Here is a 19,565-nt window from a genome sequence, read left to right on the forward strand (position 1 = left end):
CTGAAGAGACAGACACGATTTAACATGTCGCACGAAGTCTGACTGCTAGGTACTTCACACGTGCTTATGTCGATCTTTAACAATGTTCAATTAATATACGGTGGTGAAACTGTAGTAGTGCTATGATAAGATTATTATAAAAAATGTTTGATGTGGAGAAATCCTAAAAGCAAAATAGAAACATAAAAAACCCTGAAAAATCAAATTTTTTATTTAGTTTTAACAATATAGTCGTCTATTAGCCACTAATAAACAAAAATATTCTTTTGTCTTCATTCGGAAAAAATGGCGATCAAGAAACGAGTGTTAGTATTATGCCATAAAATGTTAATATTTAAATAGAATTATAACTCAGGAAGTCTATAAATTTTAGTACACCGTTACAGACGACGCATTTCGGGGCAAATGTTTTGTGAGTTCAGTGCCCATTTCCATCTTTGCTTACTTCCTACAGTCCTCTAGTGGTCAGGTGTTCACTTCAACATGGGTCAAGTGGAAAAAAAGCACGCTGCGTCACAAGGGCGTCGAAGACCCTTGCTGTGATGACTAGACCTTCCAGTCTCACATGAAGATAATTTACTGTAGGACTTCCTTGTAACAGATATTGCTCATAGTATTATTCTTCCTTTTTCTCTACTCGCTAACACATTAGCTCCTCTACATTTTCAATAGTTTTTTTTAAAGGTAATGTAGTTCTTGACCATTTTACTCATTTTCTAGTCCGAAGGCTATTTTCTATCATATTTTTTCTACGAAATCCGAACTAAACCAACATTAAAGACACAGCTGAGACTAGCTTTATACTTAAAGGTTTATTAGAGTGAGATTTTTAAAGCTCAACTGAGCTCAGTACACAGTATAATTCCCATAACCTGAATGAATGTACCATTTCTGTTCTCAAAATACGCAGATACGAAGATTAATATATAGAAGTAAATGTCAACAGAACATACATTGGGACTGTACATAAATACATTTGCATTTAAGGGACAAAACTGAATGTGGACCAGAAGTAGTTTTATCTGTGGGCAGATGTAAGGTAACCAGTTCTTTGTTCACACTTGGGAGAATAATATGGAATGTGAAAAAACGGATCTCTTTCCTAAACTACTTTATTCGTCTATCTGTTCATTCATTTATTCGTTCCCACGCCTCACACTTCTGACGTCATCGCTCGGCTTTATGTTTCCCCTCTTTTAAAGGAACGAACCAGTATTTTTCTTTGGTGGTCTTCTTCTATTTTCGAGAAATCACTTCTTGAGCGCTGAAGCACCTATTCCAGGACGCAGGGACATAATTCACACTTGTGTGCAACCCTGTAACGGGTAAGCACGGGGACTTTGTAAAATTATGGTGCGACGATCTCTGTCAGGACATGTTCACTGGGTCACGTTCGTGATACATTAGCACTTTAATTACGGGTCGTTTGTCTGCTGCATTTTACAAGAAAAATGCCGAGTGAGTGAGACACCTATGTTAGCGAGCAGCCAGATCCTTATAGTATGAACAACTACTCGGACAACTAAATATAACTGTGATTTAATTTATCAGTGTGAAAAGGGTTGGCACAAATGTACTTATTCACCATACCTACCCACTGAACCATATTTTCTTCCTGGTGAGTCATTGCTCGCAATGTTCTGTGATATACAACCAAAACCTATGCCACAGCCAGTGGAGTGAAATATATTTCCCTTTTGATCTTACTTTCAGTTCGTTTGCAAAAGCTTTATTTTCTTTGCCACCACTTGTCGTTTAAAAATGCACAAGCTTTTGAAACAAGACCAGAAAGAGCTGGGAAGACTTTATGCCATTTTGTTTCTCAAGGTACGAGGACCTGTTGGGAATGGTTTGTTGAGTAGTTAAACATGCATACAGGCAACATAGGACGAGACTGACTTTTGTTTTATTCCTTCGGTAACGAAGGCTATCTTTCGTTATAAGTTTAATATGCTGATGAGCACCATGTGGTCAGAAGAATAAAAGTGTTCTGTGTTTGATACGTGTTTCTTATTTTTCTTTGAGGCTTTAATTCAAGTCTGGTCGCTTGATCAACTTTGCCTGCTTTGTGGATTATACGTCAAGGGTTGGTTAAGTTTTCAGATGGTAAACCCTGGATTTTTCTCCAAGTTGGCAATTTACCAAATTGATTAATGGAGGAGGCTGACCACGCATACTTCATTGAATCGGCAAATATTTTCTCCTCAATGAAACACTAGGCGCCACAATAAGTCATCGATCCCTAATGATTATCAGCGTCACTCATCCATGGCAAATAAATGCTAAGCCTGCTTCATTATCAATAAGTATACAGACTGGTGTACATAAACGACTGCTTCACGCTTGACTGAGCCATGCTGAAAATATTTTATTCTCTAGAATGTATATTATTTAGTGACCTCAATCATCGTTTGGTTCTTCAAGTCGTCTTTGTTGACTGATTGTGAAGAGACCAAACTATCTGTCACCCGTTTCAACTTGCCTGCATGCAGAGAACGGTGTGTGCAAAGGCCACCCCAACATACGAGGAAGTTGAAACGGGTGGCAAGTCTAAGCCAGGTATCAAAAAGCCAGCAGTGCAGCTTTGTCATGATCTGAGGTTTTGGATTTTACTTCCTGAAACAGAAAGCTTTGGATATTTTATTTCATGGGAACGTTACCAGCGTTTACTAAAAAGGTAAATAATTACAATGAACACATGTTCACCTGTTATAAAATGTGATACAGAAATGTATGCATCTTCACAAATTATTGATGTCCATGTCCAGCTAGAAGAATAAGGTTTTTGTTGTGTTGTTTGGCAGAAATGTTTGCACCACTGTTAGAGTGCGCTATGCGAGTCGCAGTACGTGTCGATCACATTTCTTGTGGTAAGTGCACATAGCTTGCTTTATATTCAATATTGGTTTAATTGTACGTGCGTGAAATAAATGTGTGCGTACTTGTTAATGAATGCGTGATTGTATCTGTAAAGATAGGTATGAGTCTATATTTATGTGTACAGCTATGAACGCATAAATACACAAAAAGGAGCAGAAAGTTACGCAGTTCCACACAGAAAACAAAGAAAAACACCACCAAAACAAAACAAACAAAAACAATTGATTACATTACTCAAGCTTCTTTGCTTATGCCTCATTTAATGCTTTTCCGTCGAAATGTTGCAATCGGTCGTTCTCTCGCCTCCTTTTCTTCTCTCACTCACTTGACGCCCCCTCTCATCTAGCTCCCCAACTCCACTTACCGCCCTCCTCGCTTTAATTACCCCTCCTCGCTGAAACTGTTATTAGGTGGTGCACGTCCACCACCACGATTATCTACCCGGTGTCCTACATGGATAACATCTGCTGTGCCGGGTGGCGAGATAATGGAGGAGACCAGAACTGTATCATTCGTGAGTACAGAAAGGTTAACTAGTCAGCTCGAATAAGTATAATAAACGTTTTTCCTACACACTACTCACGACAGCTGAAATGGCAATAGGCATAACGGATCACCCCCAAAGATTAGCCAGGGTAGGTCATGCACTGATCATAACACCATCCTCTGAATCATCATATCTAATGGCAGTCCTCCCTGTATATAACTTTTGTGGATTTTAAGAAGGTGTTTGACGGTGAAGACAGGGACATCATCTGGAGACTATCAACCCCTATGGTTTTCTCATAAACATTTCTCATAAACATTATTCAGGGATTATATTTTCGTAATTTTTAATTTAAGTCGATATAATAACAATAACAACAATAACAATAAAAATAATGCAAACTTTGTAAAGCGCATACTCACACTCCTAAGGAGTATGCTCTTAGCGCCTAAGAACAAGAACGAAACACGGACAGCATACGAGGTACAGGAAAACAAACAAATAACATATGAACTATAAAAAAAAAATAAAAATCCATACTAAACGTAGGCTGTCTTAAGAATACTCTAAAGATTTTCTGAAGCCGTTTATTTTGCGACCGTTTCAGCAATCTGTACTCCACAATGCAAGAACGGTGGGACCTGCATTAGACCGAACACCTGTCAGTGTCAGATACAGAACATTGGCCAGTTCTGTGACGGAAGTAAGTGGCAGTACTCTCAAACTATGTTTTCTGTGGTTCTGGACCTGGTATAGGTGGTCCACTAGTCCAATCTTCTTTGGTGTTTATTATTTTCCGTCGACCTTTATGGTTTTTTTTAGTGTTGTCGCTAAGCATTATCTGTCTAAATGTCTGCCTGTGTGCTGTGACAGTGATTTTTTCTCCTAAAAAAATGTACAAATTAAAAATTATTATCAAGTTAAACTTTTTCTAACTGTGTATTCATTCTTAAATCAAATTCATTATCTTTCTTTCTTTTTTGTTCTATCTTTGTGGCCGCTATGTGTGCTCACAATTTAATTTTAATTTAATTTAGTGTGTGTTGGTATAATTGTCTGATAGTGATGGCTTTCTGTGTCATACGGCATCACTGCCTGCTAGCTTTTGAATCTTGTAAAGTGAATCAAGCTCGCCTCCCTGTAGAAAAATGCGTTATATAAATCTCATTGTAATTCGTCATGACATGCATGTCGTTGGTAGATAAATTAACGAATATACGTGCAGTGTATTGTAAACTTGTCGACATTACTTCTATCTACGGTTATTAGTCGAACGACACAACTCTATATCAGGATTTGACGTGAGCTTATTTATTTCGATACCTCACAGGTGTTTGCTCTCACCTGACTCCTTGTTACCCGGGAACGTGTGTGGCACCGGACGGGTGCGACTGCACCAGTGGCTTTGCAACGACGTCAACCAAATATCAAAACTGTTTGACAAGTAAGACTCCCCCAGCATGGCAAGCAACAACACTCTTTATTTTGCAATTTTTTTTATTGCGCAGTCAGAGTGACTATTTAGAGCTATAAATGTAAGGACGATATGTACTAGAAAGAAATAAGGAAAAAAGTAAAAAAGAAGAACATAAATAATAAAAAATATTTTTTCATGATTTTTATTCTCTTATCTTTCTTTAGCTTTTTTTTATAGCTTTCTTTAATTTCGTCCACGTAGTTGAAGACAACAGGAACACGGACATCAAGATCTACCAGATGCAAGTGCGCATGTCCAACTGGCCGCGCGGCACGACGTCCCCCAATGAGTCCTACTACATCATGGCCGACTCCACCCAGAAGACTGAGATGGATTTCTGGTGGTCCAATCAGAAGTATGGCCACCTTCTCAAAGTCTTCACTCCTCACACTCACTTGTTCTTTAAATAATTCCTTCCTCATCTGAATGGATAACATTCATTGACTCTAACGTGATATTTGTTTTTAATGTATTTGAATCCCTGCCACCACAAAAAAGCTTCAAAACCAAACAAACCAAGAAATATATTTGTGGTTAAGAAAGATATTAGTAAAATTACCTGATGTACATTTTTTCAGAAAAATATTTCGTACCTTTCTTTTTCATGTCAGAGGTTGTATATAGACAATCTCCTGTTTTCTAAGTAAAAAATGTTTAAGAACCCTTTACTTTTACAAATTAAAACGATTTATTTGATTATGTTTTATGGTCATTTGGAGGTTGGCTACCTTTTATTTGTTTTTGCTTGTTTCTCAAAAAAGATTAGGCGTTGAATTCTGTGTCCTGAAAGTTTTTAAGTAAGAACATGTGACGTGTTCAAACTGTTATGGTGACGTTTCCAGGCTACGCTTTACGTGCTCTGTTCTGTCCTTGAATGCTTTGTGACACAGCGGCTAATTCTGTTCTGTTCAGAGACTTCAACCGTCTGGAGACGAGCTGCAGCAGTCAGTTCTTCATGCCGGACCTGCCGCTCAAGCCCAACTACATCGGTAACACAGGCTTCGGGGTGGTCAGCGGCCGGGTGGAGGTCTGGCTGTCCAAGCGACCCGTTTATCGTGAGTTGGCATCGTAGATCGCAGATTAAATCTTTCTTCACATTTCGCATATCGTTTTTTAAATTCACCGTTCGAGTGACTATTTATCGAGACTATTTATAACACTTTTTTTCATTATTGCTATTTTCAACCATCTCTTTCAGCCACCGAGAGGGCGTATTGCACATGCTCTAAATAGTTGAAGCATTACCCTCAATCATTGCTAGAAATTACAAAATAACATAAAATTATTAGCAAATGGTAATACTTTTGTGTGCTATTCCATCTCATCTCATACGTGTTTCAACATCAATGTGTCAAAACTAGAAGAATTATCCCCCACCAATCCCTCTTTCCCTTCGCCTTTCCCCAAGATCTCCATTCCCCAGTGTGAAAATTTCTTTAATGAGCTCGACGTGGAAGCACTTTCCCTTCCAAAATCAACAACATCATTTGCCTCGTCTTTTGGAAAGCAAAAAGATAATTTTTAGATAAATAAATAAAACTTTTTTTGGACGTTTGTAGCGGTCAGCTGATTGCTACAAGCATCCCACCCCTCGTTTCTTATTTGCGGACGCCATAATGCTAGTCTCTTGGGGGCGCTTGCGTCTACCATATCCGCCGGAAATGTTTTGATGATTCATCTTTTATCTTTGATCCCACACAGTCTTTTTCTTACAAACTATTTCAGCTTCACAGCCGAGGTTCTCGTCCCTGAACAACACGTTTCCATGTGTACAGTCGGCCTCCAGTACACAACCTGTTAGTGACTTGTATCAGTGCAACCTCTACATCACAAACTTTGACCGGTTGCTGGAGCACGGCGATTTGTGAGTATTGTCTCGAAAATGAAGCCTAGTAATTCATAGATAAATAAACTATAAGCGATCTGTTGAAGAAATAAAACATGTATTCCAAAGAAACAGAAAAAAGAAAAGAAAGTGAAAAAGAAAGTGATAAAAACAGGTAAAAAGGAAATAAAAGTAAGATAGACAAATGAAAACTAAACACAATGAAATGAAAAACAGAAAGACAGAAGGGAAATTTCGAAGAGGAAAGAAGGTTCATATTTTTTGCAAAATTAGTTTGCTGAGGTGTGTGTAAGAAATGTGAACACAACAGGAAAAGCACCTGTCTTTTCTTGCTCTTTCAGTTCTTTGTTAGTGTCTTACAAGTTCCTGCGTTTTGCATAGATCCATGTCAGTGAAAGAAAATTACTTTTTGAAAGATGTTTTGACCTACTATCGGGGTTTAGACGTAAAAAAAAACAAATGCCATAATTTTATACTTAAATTTTACTTCAAATTCGTTGGCAGGTTGAAGATGAACTAACAAACATGTCACAAAATATATATTTACTGCTTCATTGTCCTGCAGTCTCAGGATCACTTTTCGTACAGAAGGAGGAGGATACAGAGAACTGTTGGACAGGAACTTTAACCCCCCGAGGAGCTACGCCACTCAGACTTACCGCCCCATCAACAACAGTCTTTCTGTGGAATTCCGCTTTGACTTCAAGCCGCCATACCACTGTGACGAAACTCATAACTGTCGCTCAGGGGAGACCATCCTTGATGTTCCTGACATAACTAAAGTAAGAACAATAACTGCATCTATTTGTTTCTGTGTTGTAAGTGTGCAGGTCGTTTCAAACGTAATATTTAATAGTTTCATAGGTATGTTCTGTAATACATCAAAAACATCATTGTTAATCATTCAATTTGTTTATCTTTCCTTTTTGCGTGTTTCTATGTTGTTTTTATATTCTTGTTGATTTAAAAATAATTAGAACAATAATGACTTACAGGTGGCGCCTCTGAGAATTTCCTGGATAGGATGGGTGGACGATGATTCCAAGATGTATCGGTATTCTATGGAGGTCTTCAAGATGACGAAAACAACAGACAACAAGCTCGAAATCCGGGTGGATAGAGCGCTGCTACCTATCATCAACCGTGAGGTGACACTGACAGTCGCAGTGCAACTAACACTTACTAGTGACATGTCATAGATGTTATCTGTGAGGCCAGTGTAGTGTCCTTCTGTCTGTCGGCGTATTAATCCTGTCTGTCTACAGTAAATGATCCCTCACCTTTTGCCCTGTTACATTCCACACATTAACTCGGACTCCAAAGCCATACTTCGTGATTTCATAACATGACACGATACTACATTACATGATAGCTTGTATTTACTTTTTTTCACATCCATAAGTATTTTGAGGACAAACCTTACGACTAATCCTTGTGAGCCTATTGTAAAATCAATTTGTTCCATCTTCAGGTTACTATGCAAATAATTTCTTATACCTTTCTGAGTAAAAAAAAACACAATTGGTGTCTATTATTAAGCTCCAATGCCTTTGCAGTCACTTACGCCAGAGCAAAATTGGCTAAAGGTAATATCAATAGTAAGACATTGCTCTCTCTGAAAACAAATAATGTTCTTATTTTCTTTATAAAAACCCTTTGAAGTAGTAGTAAATGCATTTCGCTAGTTTGGACAAGTCTCTGACTGTATAATGTGAAACACGTTTGGATCTGTCAGGTTTTCGAAGCCAACTACACCACCCAGGAATACACGCCACCAGAGCCGGGTATGTACTCCATTATCCTAGAAGCAGGCGACAGGGCCAACAACACCAAGTACGTCCGACGGCTTTGTCTCTACGACCCCAGCTCGCAAATAACCTCTGACCCCAGCTACCGCCTCTACGTGACCTCCGCCAGTGATGCCGCTAACTACAACTACCAGAGCAGCCTGAGCACGCCTGTGAGTGTCAACTGGACCAACTACTTCCGGAATGCTCTCCACGAAGACAATGCTCTGCTCGGTAAGTTCAATATCCTTCATTTTGTCATATGTTGGCGGTGATTCAGCCCTTAAGATAATGTAGTCAGAATAATTAATTCAAATGGTAGCTTCATCTATTGAGAAGTCTGTGAACAATGTCAACTGTGTCTTTCGATGAACGTTTGGTGCTTCATCTACATATATCAGACATTTTACTTTCTACTGTTTATAATAGCTTCTGCCACATCTCATGAATATATTCCTAGACAATGGGAAACAATGGACCATTTACATAAATATTTACATATTAGCGTCTTAGTTTTGTGTGCTTTCTTGATATCTTGAAAATTGTTTTCAAAGGAAATTCACAAATGGCCATCGAAATAGATGTAATGACAATAACTAAATTTTTGCGCAAACAGGTGAGGTTCTTGTTTACCCCACACAACTGGAAAATGGAAAGAAAAACATTCCTCGAGAAGGGCCATTAGATGATCACCAAGGGAGACGAACAGTGGACGCCATTCCTAATGAACGGGGAATAAGTAAGTTGGTAAAATAGTCATAAACTTTAGTAACGCCTAACATTTCCGACGAAGATGAACTACTATCGATGTGATAATGAAATCAAAGATATTATTGTAGCATAGACAACTCCCAACACTTGCATAAAAGGGAAATAATAAGTCACAACACTATAAACCGTGTTATTTTTACTTATGAAGTCGGGTTGTCATAAACCTACAAATACAACCATGTGTGATATACCATTTTAAAGGGTATTTGTAAAACATTTACGTGGTGTGAATTTTAAGAAATATAAGTTTCGTTTTCTTGTACTAAAATCAAATGAAAGATGGTAACTGCATGGAACTGCCAGCTCACAGATTCGGAAGTAGATCATTTTTCAAAAAAAAAAAAAATTATTTACACAATATATACAAACGTAAAATGCCACACAAACGTATATTTTATTAGTAAATTACTTAGAATTTAAGTATTACTTACGGTTTTCATCTCATTAGTACAAATCCACGTTAAATTGAGAAATTAAGTCTACCTACTTTCAAACAAAACAAAATAACTGATGGATTGACTTTGTTAGTTGTTGAAGGGAAGTAATCCATGGTGGAACAATTCCTAAAGGTTCCAAATAGTTTCCTCCCTTATGTATTTATTTTTGAGTGATACAAGTCTTCTCGAAGCAGTCGTCTAGTCGTTTAATTGGTGATCGAATTAAATAATGGTCGAAATGACCTGATTCTTTTCCCCAACCGCTTACTTCTGCCACAAGTCACTGATGCTGGTATTGTGGAATTTCTAAACTGCAGGGGCAAAGGTCAAAGGACATAGCTTTCAGTCATCTCCAGATAAAAATTTATTATATGAAGGTAACATTAGTATATTGAATTTTTTTATATTTTCAGCCAATTTTAAAGCAGGATTTGCGAAGGATCATGATGGAGGAAGGAATCAGTCTCTGACGCCGACTATTCCTCCGTCTGGTTGGACCGACCTCGGCCTCAACACAACATACACGCTGCCTCAAGACCTCAGACCGAGCGAGGCCGACACGGTGACCGTGTGGGTCAAGGCCACAGATGCCATGGGCAACGAGAGGATCGAGCGCACTCAAGTGACCTTTGACACCTCGCCCCCTGTTGTGCAAAATTTGAAGCTGTATATGAACGTGCCTGTACCTGGAGTGGACTTTAGCTCTATGTAAGTCTGTTAGTGTGACTGTTAGCAAGTCCATAGTTATATTTAGACTACAATGAACTACTGTCAACTAGACTTTTCAGTGGTTCTCTAATCATGATGATGATGACGACGACGATGATGATGAAAGCGACAACAACAGCCGACTGGGACGATTATGACCAAGATGGAGGATGATGACAACAATAGTTATGGTCATGACAACGACGACGTTTACGATGAAGCTAATTATAATGATGAAACCGTTGGTGATTACAGTGGTAATAACAACGGCGATAGCGACAATAATATGGATCATTACAATGGTAATAGAGGATGTCACCTTTGTTTAGTGGCTGGATTTGATTTTGTTTTTATAAAGTGTGAAGTGAAATTTAAAATTTGTAGGTTTGACCTGACTGCAAAAGACAAGGAGTCTGGTGTCGCCTACGTGCTGTGGACATTTAGACGTGGCAGCGGGGTTGTCCTCTACCAGGAGAAAGTACCCGGAATAAGATCTGACGAAAAGGTGCTAAAACTTTATGAACTTTACAACGGTGTGGGCGAGTGTATATGGTATATATGGTATATGGTGTATATTGCTAACAATCGGCCATGGTTTGAATGTATGGGTCGTTTACAATGTTTATAAAAGTTGTTGTGAACTTCAGGGAACGGGTACACGAAATAGACAGTAGTGTTGTCATCGAGTAACTGACCTCGGGCTGATTACAGTCTCGATGCCTCCGCCACCCGTGCCGATATGAACATGTACGCGAAACATCAGTAATTGTCCCACTCCCTATTCCTAGTTGTCCCGTGACACTGATCACAAAACAAACCGTCTCACTGTCGTTAGTAGACATTTGCAGTTGAATTAAGAAGACGTCTTCATTTCTGTCCACCGACAGAGCTGTTCTCAGGATTTCACCAGATGCGACTGTACCCCTGCTGGCGATTGCTTTGTCTTCAACCAATCATACGCGTTCAGCAACTGTCACATGATGGTGGAGAAGGAGAAATTGTCAACGGAAAACATCACCGTTACAGCTGACGTCACCAACATGGCGGGTCTTGTTACCAGGCATACCTGGACGGTATGCAAGATCATATATGTTGTCAGGGAAAGAATGTATTTACAAAGAATGAAAGCACAAACATCGTTTTAGTGATAGTTCCTTGGGATCGCATTTCTGTCGGCACTGTCTTGCCTACATCATTATGACAGTCAGCAATAACAATAATGGTAATCAAGTTTTTATTTTGGTTTTTGCAGAAGCAGGATATTACAGAGCTGAACGGGACGAAAGCATGTAAGATTTATTTCCTTTTTTGCGACTAATGTCTGCTGTACGATTTCTTCTTTGGATTTTGTGTTTGTAACTTTTAGTTTTCGTTTCTTTTGGCCTTGTCTTAGTTCTCTCAAAGCCATACTATTTGTTTGCTTACTTTTTATGATTTGATTTTTATTTTATTTTAACACTGTATTTTACTGTTCTCGTTTCTTCTGATTTTCCGCTGCTTCTTTGAGATGAAGAAACTGCACTAATGCTATTTTTAAAAGCCTTAGTCATATGACGTAAAGGGTATACTTAACTGTAGAAAGTAGACACACAACTTTCAAGCAATACTTTCACAAATGGTGTTCCATTTCCGGTGCAGATTTCCCACCGCAGAACGTGAACGTGTCTCTTATTACGAGCGACAGTGTGATGGTAACTTGGACCTTCCCGCCATCTTGCTTCCAACGCAATGCATTGTGGGTAATTGCTAACGGCAGAAAGGTTCCGGTGCACAAGGACGCCACCGAGTTCTCTCTGACCGGCCTGGACTCAGACACCGTCTACACCATCCACATGGTCACGGAATACGAGGGCGACCAACAGAGCGACAGTGAATCCGTGAGCTTCAAGACAGGTAACTCGGATGATTTTTGGACATGAAAAGCAGAAAAGTTCAAAACGTGTCGAATAGGTGACTTAGGGACAAAGGTAGTACAGGAAACCTTAACAGGTAAAGCAAAAGACTAGAAACTACCATTATTTCTCAGAAGGTTCTGGGATAGTTTTAGCACCATTGTTAGCCGATCTCTACAGGTGTATTCTCAGTCTATATGATTTGGAATCTTTTCCTGAACTGTTTTCAAAAAGTATTTTTTTCGAGTATACAGACTGTTTTTATATTTTATGCATTATGCTCTATACCTATGTATAGACTTAATCTGTCTATGATTTTATTATTAAATATGTTTATATTCCTGTATTTATTGCTGAATTCATTTTTTATGTTTCATGATTGCCCATCTGTCCTCCCTCTTCGCACGATCACGGTGCTACATCATTCTTTTTTCCTTCACGTAATCCCGACGTCTCTTTTACGTGCTGGACGTCACGCTAACTTTCTGTCACGTCCTGGATGGGTCAAACAGCGGAAAACAACTGTACGTATGTCAAAACGATGAATTTCTTTTTTAGACATCCAATATAAACTAGTATTGTGCATTACATTCCAGAATAACTGTATCTCTAATAATATAATAGTTTCATACCTCTAAAATGATGAATGTGAAGACGGTAGGGTGTCTTGGGTAGGGCTGATTAAAGTTCTTTTTAGGGGTACATTCTGTTAATAAAACTCAGAAATGAAAAAAGTTAGTAGTGAAAAAGCTTTTTAATTGTTAGCACCGAAAATTGAAGTATAAATATCAGTAAAAATGTGTGTTGCATGACACGAGCAGCACACGATGCAGACTAATAAACGGATGTTTAATTGTGTGCAGCGTTTACAGCCGGATCCATAGTTGGAATTGTCATCGGTGAGTAAAGGGAGTACTCACTTTTACAGAGATTTTGAAAGCAAGAAACGGTCCTAAACACTTTTATGTAGAGGTTGTAGAAGACTTGTGTGACTCTTGTTGACAGTTAAAAGTGCGAAAATAAATGGAATAAAATAAACAACACAATGAAAATTTGGTGCACCAAAGGTCTATAAGTAGCTCATACTAGAGTCTTTCCCCAGGGTTGTTGATCCTGGTGGCCATGGTGACCTTCATCGTGTTGTTCGTCTTGTGGCGGAAGGGCAAGGTGCTGCAGACAGGAGCGGGAAACAAAGGGATGAAGGCCGTGGAGGACTTCCGGCGGAGGACCGTGCACGCTGTTCGTCGCAGCGCTTTTGTGGTGAGTATGCGCGCGCATTTGAAGATGTAAAACCGCAGTAAAGAAGTTAATTAGCTTACTTTGAAACTAAATAATTAAATATACCTTGTAGACTTAATGGTCTAGAAAATCATAAAATAACATTAGTTTGTTTGTTTTGCAATATTTCAGAACAACGCCTACGCTGCTGGCGGTGATGACATCTACCAGTATTCAGACATGGCCTTTAAATCGCGACAGACGTGGCAGTTCGACACCAACTCTGTGACCCTTGTAAACCTGGTGACTGAAGGAAGGTTCGCCACCATCTACACTGCCAACATAAGCGGCAGAAGGGAAACTGTTGCCGTCAAGATGCTGAAGCGTACGTCAGAGCAGCTTCCTGCTTCCTAATGTCCGTTGTCTAACTACAAAAAGACTTTAAAGTGATTTTGTTAAGAACCTGAAAAACCTGTTAAACACAGTCATGCCATACATGAGATGGTGGTTTCAATTAATACTGTTTGAAAAATCACTCCTTGGCTATCCTAAAATCAAAATATTTACACCATTGGGTCTGTCAGCTAGGGTTGACATATTTTGTCACATGTATCTTTCCATTGTTTGTATGAATCTTTCATCGCACGTGTCTGACTATGGTTTACAGGAGGCTTCTCTGAAGACGACGCTCGCAAGATGATGGGGAAGATTAACTTCTTTGGCACGCGCCTGGGAGAGCACGAGCACGTCCTCCAGTTTATTGGAGCCGTCACCGATCATCCCGAATGTACGTGAGCATGCGCGCGCCATCTTGTCTGTTCACATTCTGTCTCCCATCTCTGTGTGTGCGTGTTTGTGTGTGTGTGTGTGTGTTTGTACTACTTCGATTCCAAATCGAGAATCATTGGGTTTTTTCGCAGGGGGCCCAACATTAATTCTGGAGTACTGCGAGGAAGGCCAACTCGACCAGTGGCTCGTTCCTAGGAGACAAGCAATTAACGATGACGTCATGGAGCATCTCTTCCAGTTTTCGCGGGACATAGCGAGCGGCATGCAGTACCTTGCCTCTAAGAGGGTAGAAGTATTGATAATGGTCAACGATGTAACACTGCTACACGAAACACTAAGGGCTTAAAAATTAATACCCTGAAAAGCCCGAGGTTCAATTATTGCCATGGAGAAACAGAATCAAAGACTCAAAATCTGTTCTACTCACGTTTGTAACGAATAACGAAAATAAAATGACAGTCGCTTTTAAAAGTGGAAAATGTGATCTTAGTATTAGAGCTCCCTGATATGCCATCCACTTTAACATCCTCCAACCTTTAATCCAAACCAATCAAAATTTACTAAAGCAGCCTATAATGTTTCACCATCAAGGAAATTAGCTCCCTTTTCCCATCATCAGGAAAGTCTATGAGCTTCGCAAAGGAGTAAAGTCGTTTTAGGTTGAGATGATTGTCTTGATGACAATAAACTGCAATTTTATCAGATCGTGCACAACCGACTGGCTGCCAGAAACATCCTCATTACAGCCTTAATGGAGGTCAGGATCGCTGGCTTTGGGTCAGAAGGTAACGAAGATGGAAACACAGGGCAACCGGAAGCAGCTGGAGAAGCGAAAGCACAAGCAGAAACAAGAGGAGAGGTAACTGATGCCGGATTGATTGACATCACGATTTGTTTTCATTTTCTATACGACTTAATTATCGCTTTTTACGGTCGGTTTACGGTTAGACCCGTGAGAGTAAACGACAAGAATACTTTCTAATCTTTAAACTTTGCTTCCAAGCTATATAGAACTTTTCTTTAGCCTAGTATGTGTTCATACGTATATCTGCGTTTAATATCTCAAAGTCGCATAAACAGAAACCACTGATATATTTTACCTTTTGTTATTTATTCATATATAGAACTACAAGTTTATGCGTTTGTTTTGTCTGACACTATGAATGAGGATTACAATGCTCTTGTGTTGATAGAAGACTGCCAAAATCCCCATCAAGTGGGCAGCACCAGAAGTGCTAGTGAATAAGCCTGGAACGGAGAAAAGCGATGTCTGGTCCTACGGGATTGTTCTCTGGGAAATCTTCAGCATGGGTAGGTCAACGGGGTTCTTGTACGTGGTCAATGTACAAGGACGACTTATCATTATGGATTGTGTATGCATAAGAATCCTTTTTATTTGGATAAAAATAATCCTTTTGCTCTTGTGTTTCTGTTCCCTGCCCATTGAGAAATCCCTTTACAATAGAGGGAGTGGGTGTGGTTCTATAAAGCGGTACAAACGGAACTGAACTTTTCAAAACAATTTATTAGTCAAAGATTCAAATTTGCTTTTCATCATAAACTTTTTTTGTTACATCACACAATTCTTAGTTTTAACAATTTTGTACATAAACAAAATATTGTAGGCCAAGTGCCGTATCCCAACATGCACTCTGCTAACTTGGGGTCGAAGATCAATGGAGGCTACCGCATGGACAAGCCAGAGATTTGTGATGACATGTAAGTAATTTTGGCCTTGACAGTGGTATTCTACTTTGTGGCTGCAGATGAACCTTAGAAATTAAAAAAACCCGTTTCCTTACATTTTTCTTTAAACAGAGAGCAAGATTTTGATGTGCTCTAGCTAAAAGTTGTTTAAAGTCTTGTTATTTTTTCTTGTTGTTGTTCTTCTATTTATTTTTATTGTTATTTTTATTATTGTTATTGTAGTCACTACCAGGTGATGAGGGACTGCTGGCAGTACAAACCCAACAAACGACCAACCTTCCACACCATCCACTCCACGCTGTCCAAACAGTTCACGAACAGGACCAGCGCCGGGTTCTACTACGACACCACCGGCATTCAGAATGCTCTCAACCAGAAACGATGAATTTACCGGTCATTTACCCACAAAAAAGAAAGTTGGCCTGCAGAAAACCCAACACATGGTTTCGCTCACATGACCTGACACTAAACCGATGTAAAAAAAAAAAGACTACGCTTAGTATCTCTAACAAACACCTAATTTGAGGAAAGTAGAGTGGAAGAAAATTTTAATATGTAATCTTGTTCTCGCATAATTATTTCTATATAACACGTTCTTTTATGTTTATTTTTGAACAATTATGCTTACGCAGATTTTTGAATTTTTTAAAAGTTTATAACAGTCAAACAGATGACGTGTATTCTTTAGCATGTATATTTTAGTTCACCTCAAGTGATGTTATTTACTTAAGTCGATGTTTTAAATTAACGTCTATAACCGTTAGTTTATGTGATATGGGTACATTAGTTCTCTTCTCTCTGTATTTTTTTCTAATTTTTGAAGAATGATTTCGCGCGTAGGTGTTTGTGTGTGAAAGCACACAAGTATACACGCTGATGATTTATGTGCAAGTGTCTGTGTGTGTGTGTTTGAAAACATAGATATTGCCCTTTGATCTCTTGATGTACTATTCCGCCTCGCACAGAATAACTTTTTCTGCTACTGTGCTATTAACATGTGTCAGGGATCTTGTGCGCATCAAAAATGGTCCACTAAATGAATATCAAAAAAGGACCAGTATATTCACACCATCAATGGACAATAAGTGTTTAGCTATTATTTCGTTTCTGTTGCCGTCAGGACGTGCATTAACCCCTTGTGTGTCTTGAAGTTGTCCGTCCTTTAACTGATCTGCTTTCTGTCATGTCTGTTGAGGTATGTGTCATTCAGTCAATAGCAATTGTCAACTGACCTTTACTTGACTGCTAAACCTTTCTGTTACACTTCAATACTGTCTTTGGCATACTCGGTGGGAATGATTCATTTTATTGCCTTATATTTCTGATACATGACATGTTCTGTACATTTGTTGATATGTATGTTCTGTGTCTCAGTGGGTGCTATGAAAATTTTGTTTATCTGATTGCACGTGTACATTTGATCTTCTTTAAATAAAGTACATAAACAAAATATAAAGTAGGAAAGCAAACAAAAATATTATTATCAGGAAGTGTCAAAAGCACATTCTGATTCATGTTGCTTGGCTGGTTGGTTTATTTAGTAGGAAAGTGTTTCCACCTTAAGAATATTTCACGCTATGAGGGAGGAGGAGAACACCGGAGTACCCTGAGGAACCCCCCGAGGCCGAGCCCTCCTGACAGGTGTCGTCTACAGAGAGTGCTCCGAGGCGAGATCTGAACCCTGCAATTGTGACAAGCGAGTGTTTTCACCACTACACTACCGGGCGCCCCAATGATATATGCTTTGTGTGACACGCTAATATCTATACATGCATGTGGACATAAAGAAGAAACCGATTTAAAGGCACACAAACACTAATGCATGGACACGCACTCACACAAACATATAAATACACAAATAAACTTACAGTCATAAATGTCCTACATAGACCTCTGGGATTCAGCTAATTATGAATTTATTAAATCTTTATCTTTTTCTGTTCTACATGCATGAAAACACTCACAAAAACACATACGCAAAACTCAACTAACACCATATAGCTTAGACATCTGATAATTTCTATACTCTCACACACACACAAAACACACAGCGACACACTCGCGTATAAATCATGCAAATACGTGTATAAACACAGACATGCGACTCTTGCTTATTGTGGGGATAGTAGATCATCTACAGGACCTCCAGTGAAATCTTTGGCGTTCGTAATCCAGGCCTTTGTTTGGGTACCACGGTGTCAGCCATCTCTATGGTTCCTTGAAGGAAACTCAGCGACAAGTTGTCTTGTCGGGGCACATGACTGTTGCAAATACGGGTACCTTTGAGTGTGGCAACCGCCCTTCGTGCAAGGTCCTTGGTTTTAACACACACACATACTAACATGCATACACACAGACACAGTCTGGCATACAGTTTGAAGGAAAAGTTGCATTACCTAGAGAAAAGTCACAGATAGACTTCTCTCTGAACAAGTATTATTTCTCTGAACTACTATTATATCTAGATAGAGGCATGACATCTCCATGAACATGTATTATATCCAGAGAAAGGAACTGAAATTTCAACCGACTGCATTTGATTCTCATTGTAGTGATAATCGCACATTAGCCATTACACTACACCACCCACGTGTACATTCTTACATAGAAACAAGGACAGGCCCAGGTGTAAATGTTGGATTAAAGTAAATTAAAAGAGTAATTATTATTAATGCATTTTTACAGCTAAGTTTCTTACAGAAGGACTTACAACATCCAAAATGAACTACTTTAACAATTTGTTATAGGTGCACACATTAGAAATTCCTTGCAAATTATATGAATAGTCATAACTATGTTATCAACACAGGTCACTTTGAAATCAAGAAAAACAGTACCCAAACAGCATACATGCAATCATAACGGCATAGGAAAACATACAAAAGTAAAGGACCACTGTATCTGTTGCCACATCTGCACTAGGTCTTAAATTAGTGTTACAAAAGTGTTAAAATAAAATGGAATAAATAAGGCTTACTTTATGAAAATTGCACTATAATTTATGCACTTCACTATTCCACTGTTCTATTTATAGGACGGTGGGAAATGGCGCGATGTTATGTCGTTTGTGTTTGTATGATTGGAATAGAAGGTATCAATATGGACATGTGAATAGTTTTATCTACATTGTGCCAGTCCCTCCTTCTCTTCAAAGAAGCGCCACACATCTGGACTTGCACCTGTAGCGAACGTCAGAAGTTGCCTTCAAAGCCAAGTAGGTCTGTATTTAAGTAGGACACTGGTAAATAGCGGGTTTTAAAACTGTCTGTAAACTAGAGTTTCATTGAAAACCGGAGGCGTCTCTATCCACTAATGAATAGTCAGGTGCTCCGTCAGTTCAAAACGTTAGCTGACACATTCCTAAAGCATTCATGTGAGGCCACTATTATTTCCCTCCTTTGATAAACGCCCGTGACTCTCCCTAAACCAGTAGTTTTGTTTTTGCTAGGGAATCAATTCAAAGGTCTTGAGGAATACAGTGACACAAGGGTGACTCTTTTCTTCACATGAGAAACATGACGAACCGGCGATCTTTTTTGTTTCTTATGTTTTTCAGCTCATCCGTT

General features: G+C 39.0%; 1 protein-coding gene across 5 annotated transcripts in view; it reads left to right on the forward strand.

Annotated features, from left to right (window-relative positions):
• Positions 1–17,455, forward strand: part of LOC112575392 — a 42,238-nt gene extending 24,783 nt beyond the window's left edge. For 3 of the 5 annotated variants that reach the window (XM_025257229.1, XM_025257231.1, XM_025257233.1), the window contains exons 6-27: positions 5,046–5,199; positions 5,757–5,899; positions 6,570–6,708; positions 7,256–7,472; positions 7,686–7,838; positions 8,426–8,711; positions 9,094–9,216; positions 10,099–10,393; positions 10,778–10,898; positions 11,281–11,466; positions 11,646–11,682; positions 12,032–12,286; positions 12,798–12,809; positions 13,149–13,184; positions 13,388–13,545; positions 13,696–13,888; positions 14,171–14,290; positions 14,424–14,578; positions 14,996–15,151; positions 15,486–15,603; positions 15,918–16,011; positions 16,222–17,455. In XM_025257229.1, coding sequence (XP_025113014.1) covers positions 5,046–5,199; positions 5,757–5,899; positions 6,570–6,708; positions 7,256–7,472; positions 7,686–7,838; positions 8,426–8,711; positions 9,094–9,216; positions 10,099–10,393; positions 10,778–10,898; positions 11,281–11,466; positions 11,646–11,682; positions 12,032–12,286; positions 12,798–12,809; positions 13,149–13,184; positions 13,388–13,545; positions 13,696–13,888; positions 14,171–14,290; positions 14,424–14,578; positions 14,996–15,151; positions 15,486–15,603; positions 15,918–16,011; positions 16,222–16,384 — 3,314 coding nt within the window. In that variant the 3' untranslated portion in view covers positions 16,385–17,455. Of the gene's footprint in view, positions 1–2,804; positions 2,871–3,290; positions 3,395–3,974; positions 4,071–4,697; positions 4,812–5,045; positions 5,200–5,756; positions 5,900–6,569; positions 6,709–7,255; positions 7,473–7,685; positions 7,839–8,425; positions 8,712–9,093; positions 9,217–10,098; positions 10,394–10,777; positions 10,899–11,280; positions 11,467–11,645; positions 11,683–12,031; positions 12,287–12,797; positions 12,810–13,148; positions 13,185–13,387; positions 13,546–13,695; positions 13,889–14,170; positions 14,291–14,423; positions 14,579–14,995; positions 15,152–15,485; positions 15,604–15,917; positions 16,012–16,221 lie in introns of all 5 variants that reach the window. The other 2 variants (XM_025257227.1, XM_025257230.1) reach the window with 2 other exon arrangements.
• The last annotated feature ends 2,110 nt before the right edge of the window (positions 17,456–19,565 follow it).

This window comes from Pomacea canaliculata, linkage group LG11 (genome assembly GCF_003073045.1).
Source record: "Pomacea canaliculata isolate SZHN2017 linkage group LG11, ASM307304v1, whole genome shotgun sequence".
NCBI classification, from domain to species: domain Eukaryota; kingdom Metazoa; phylum Mollusca; class Gastropoda; order Architaenioglossa; family Ampullariidae; genus Pomacea; species Pomacea canaliculata.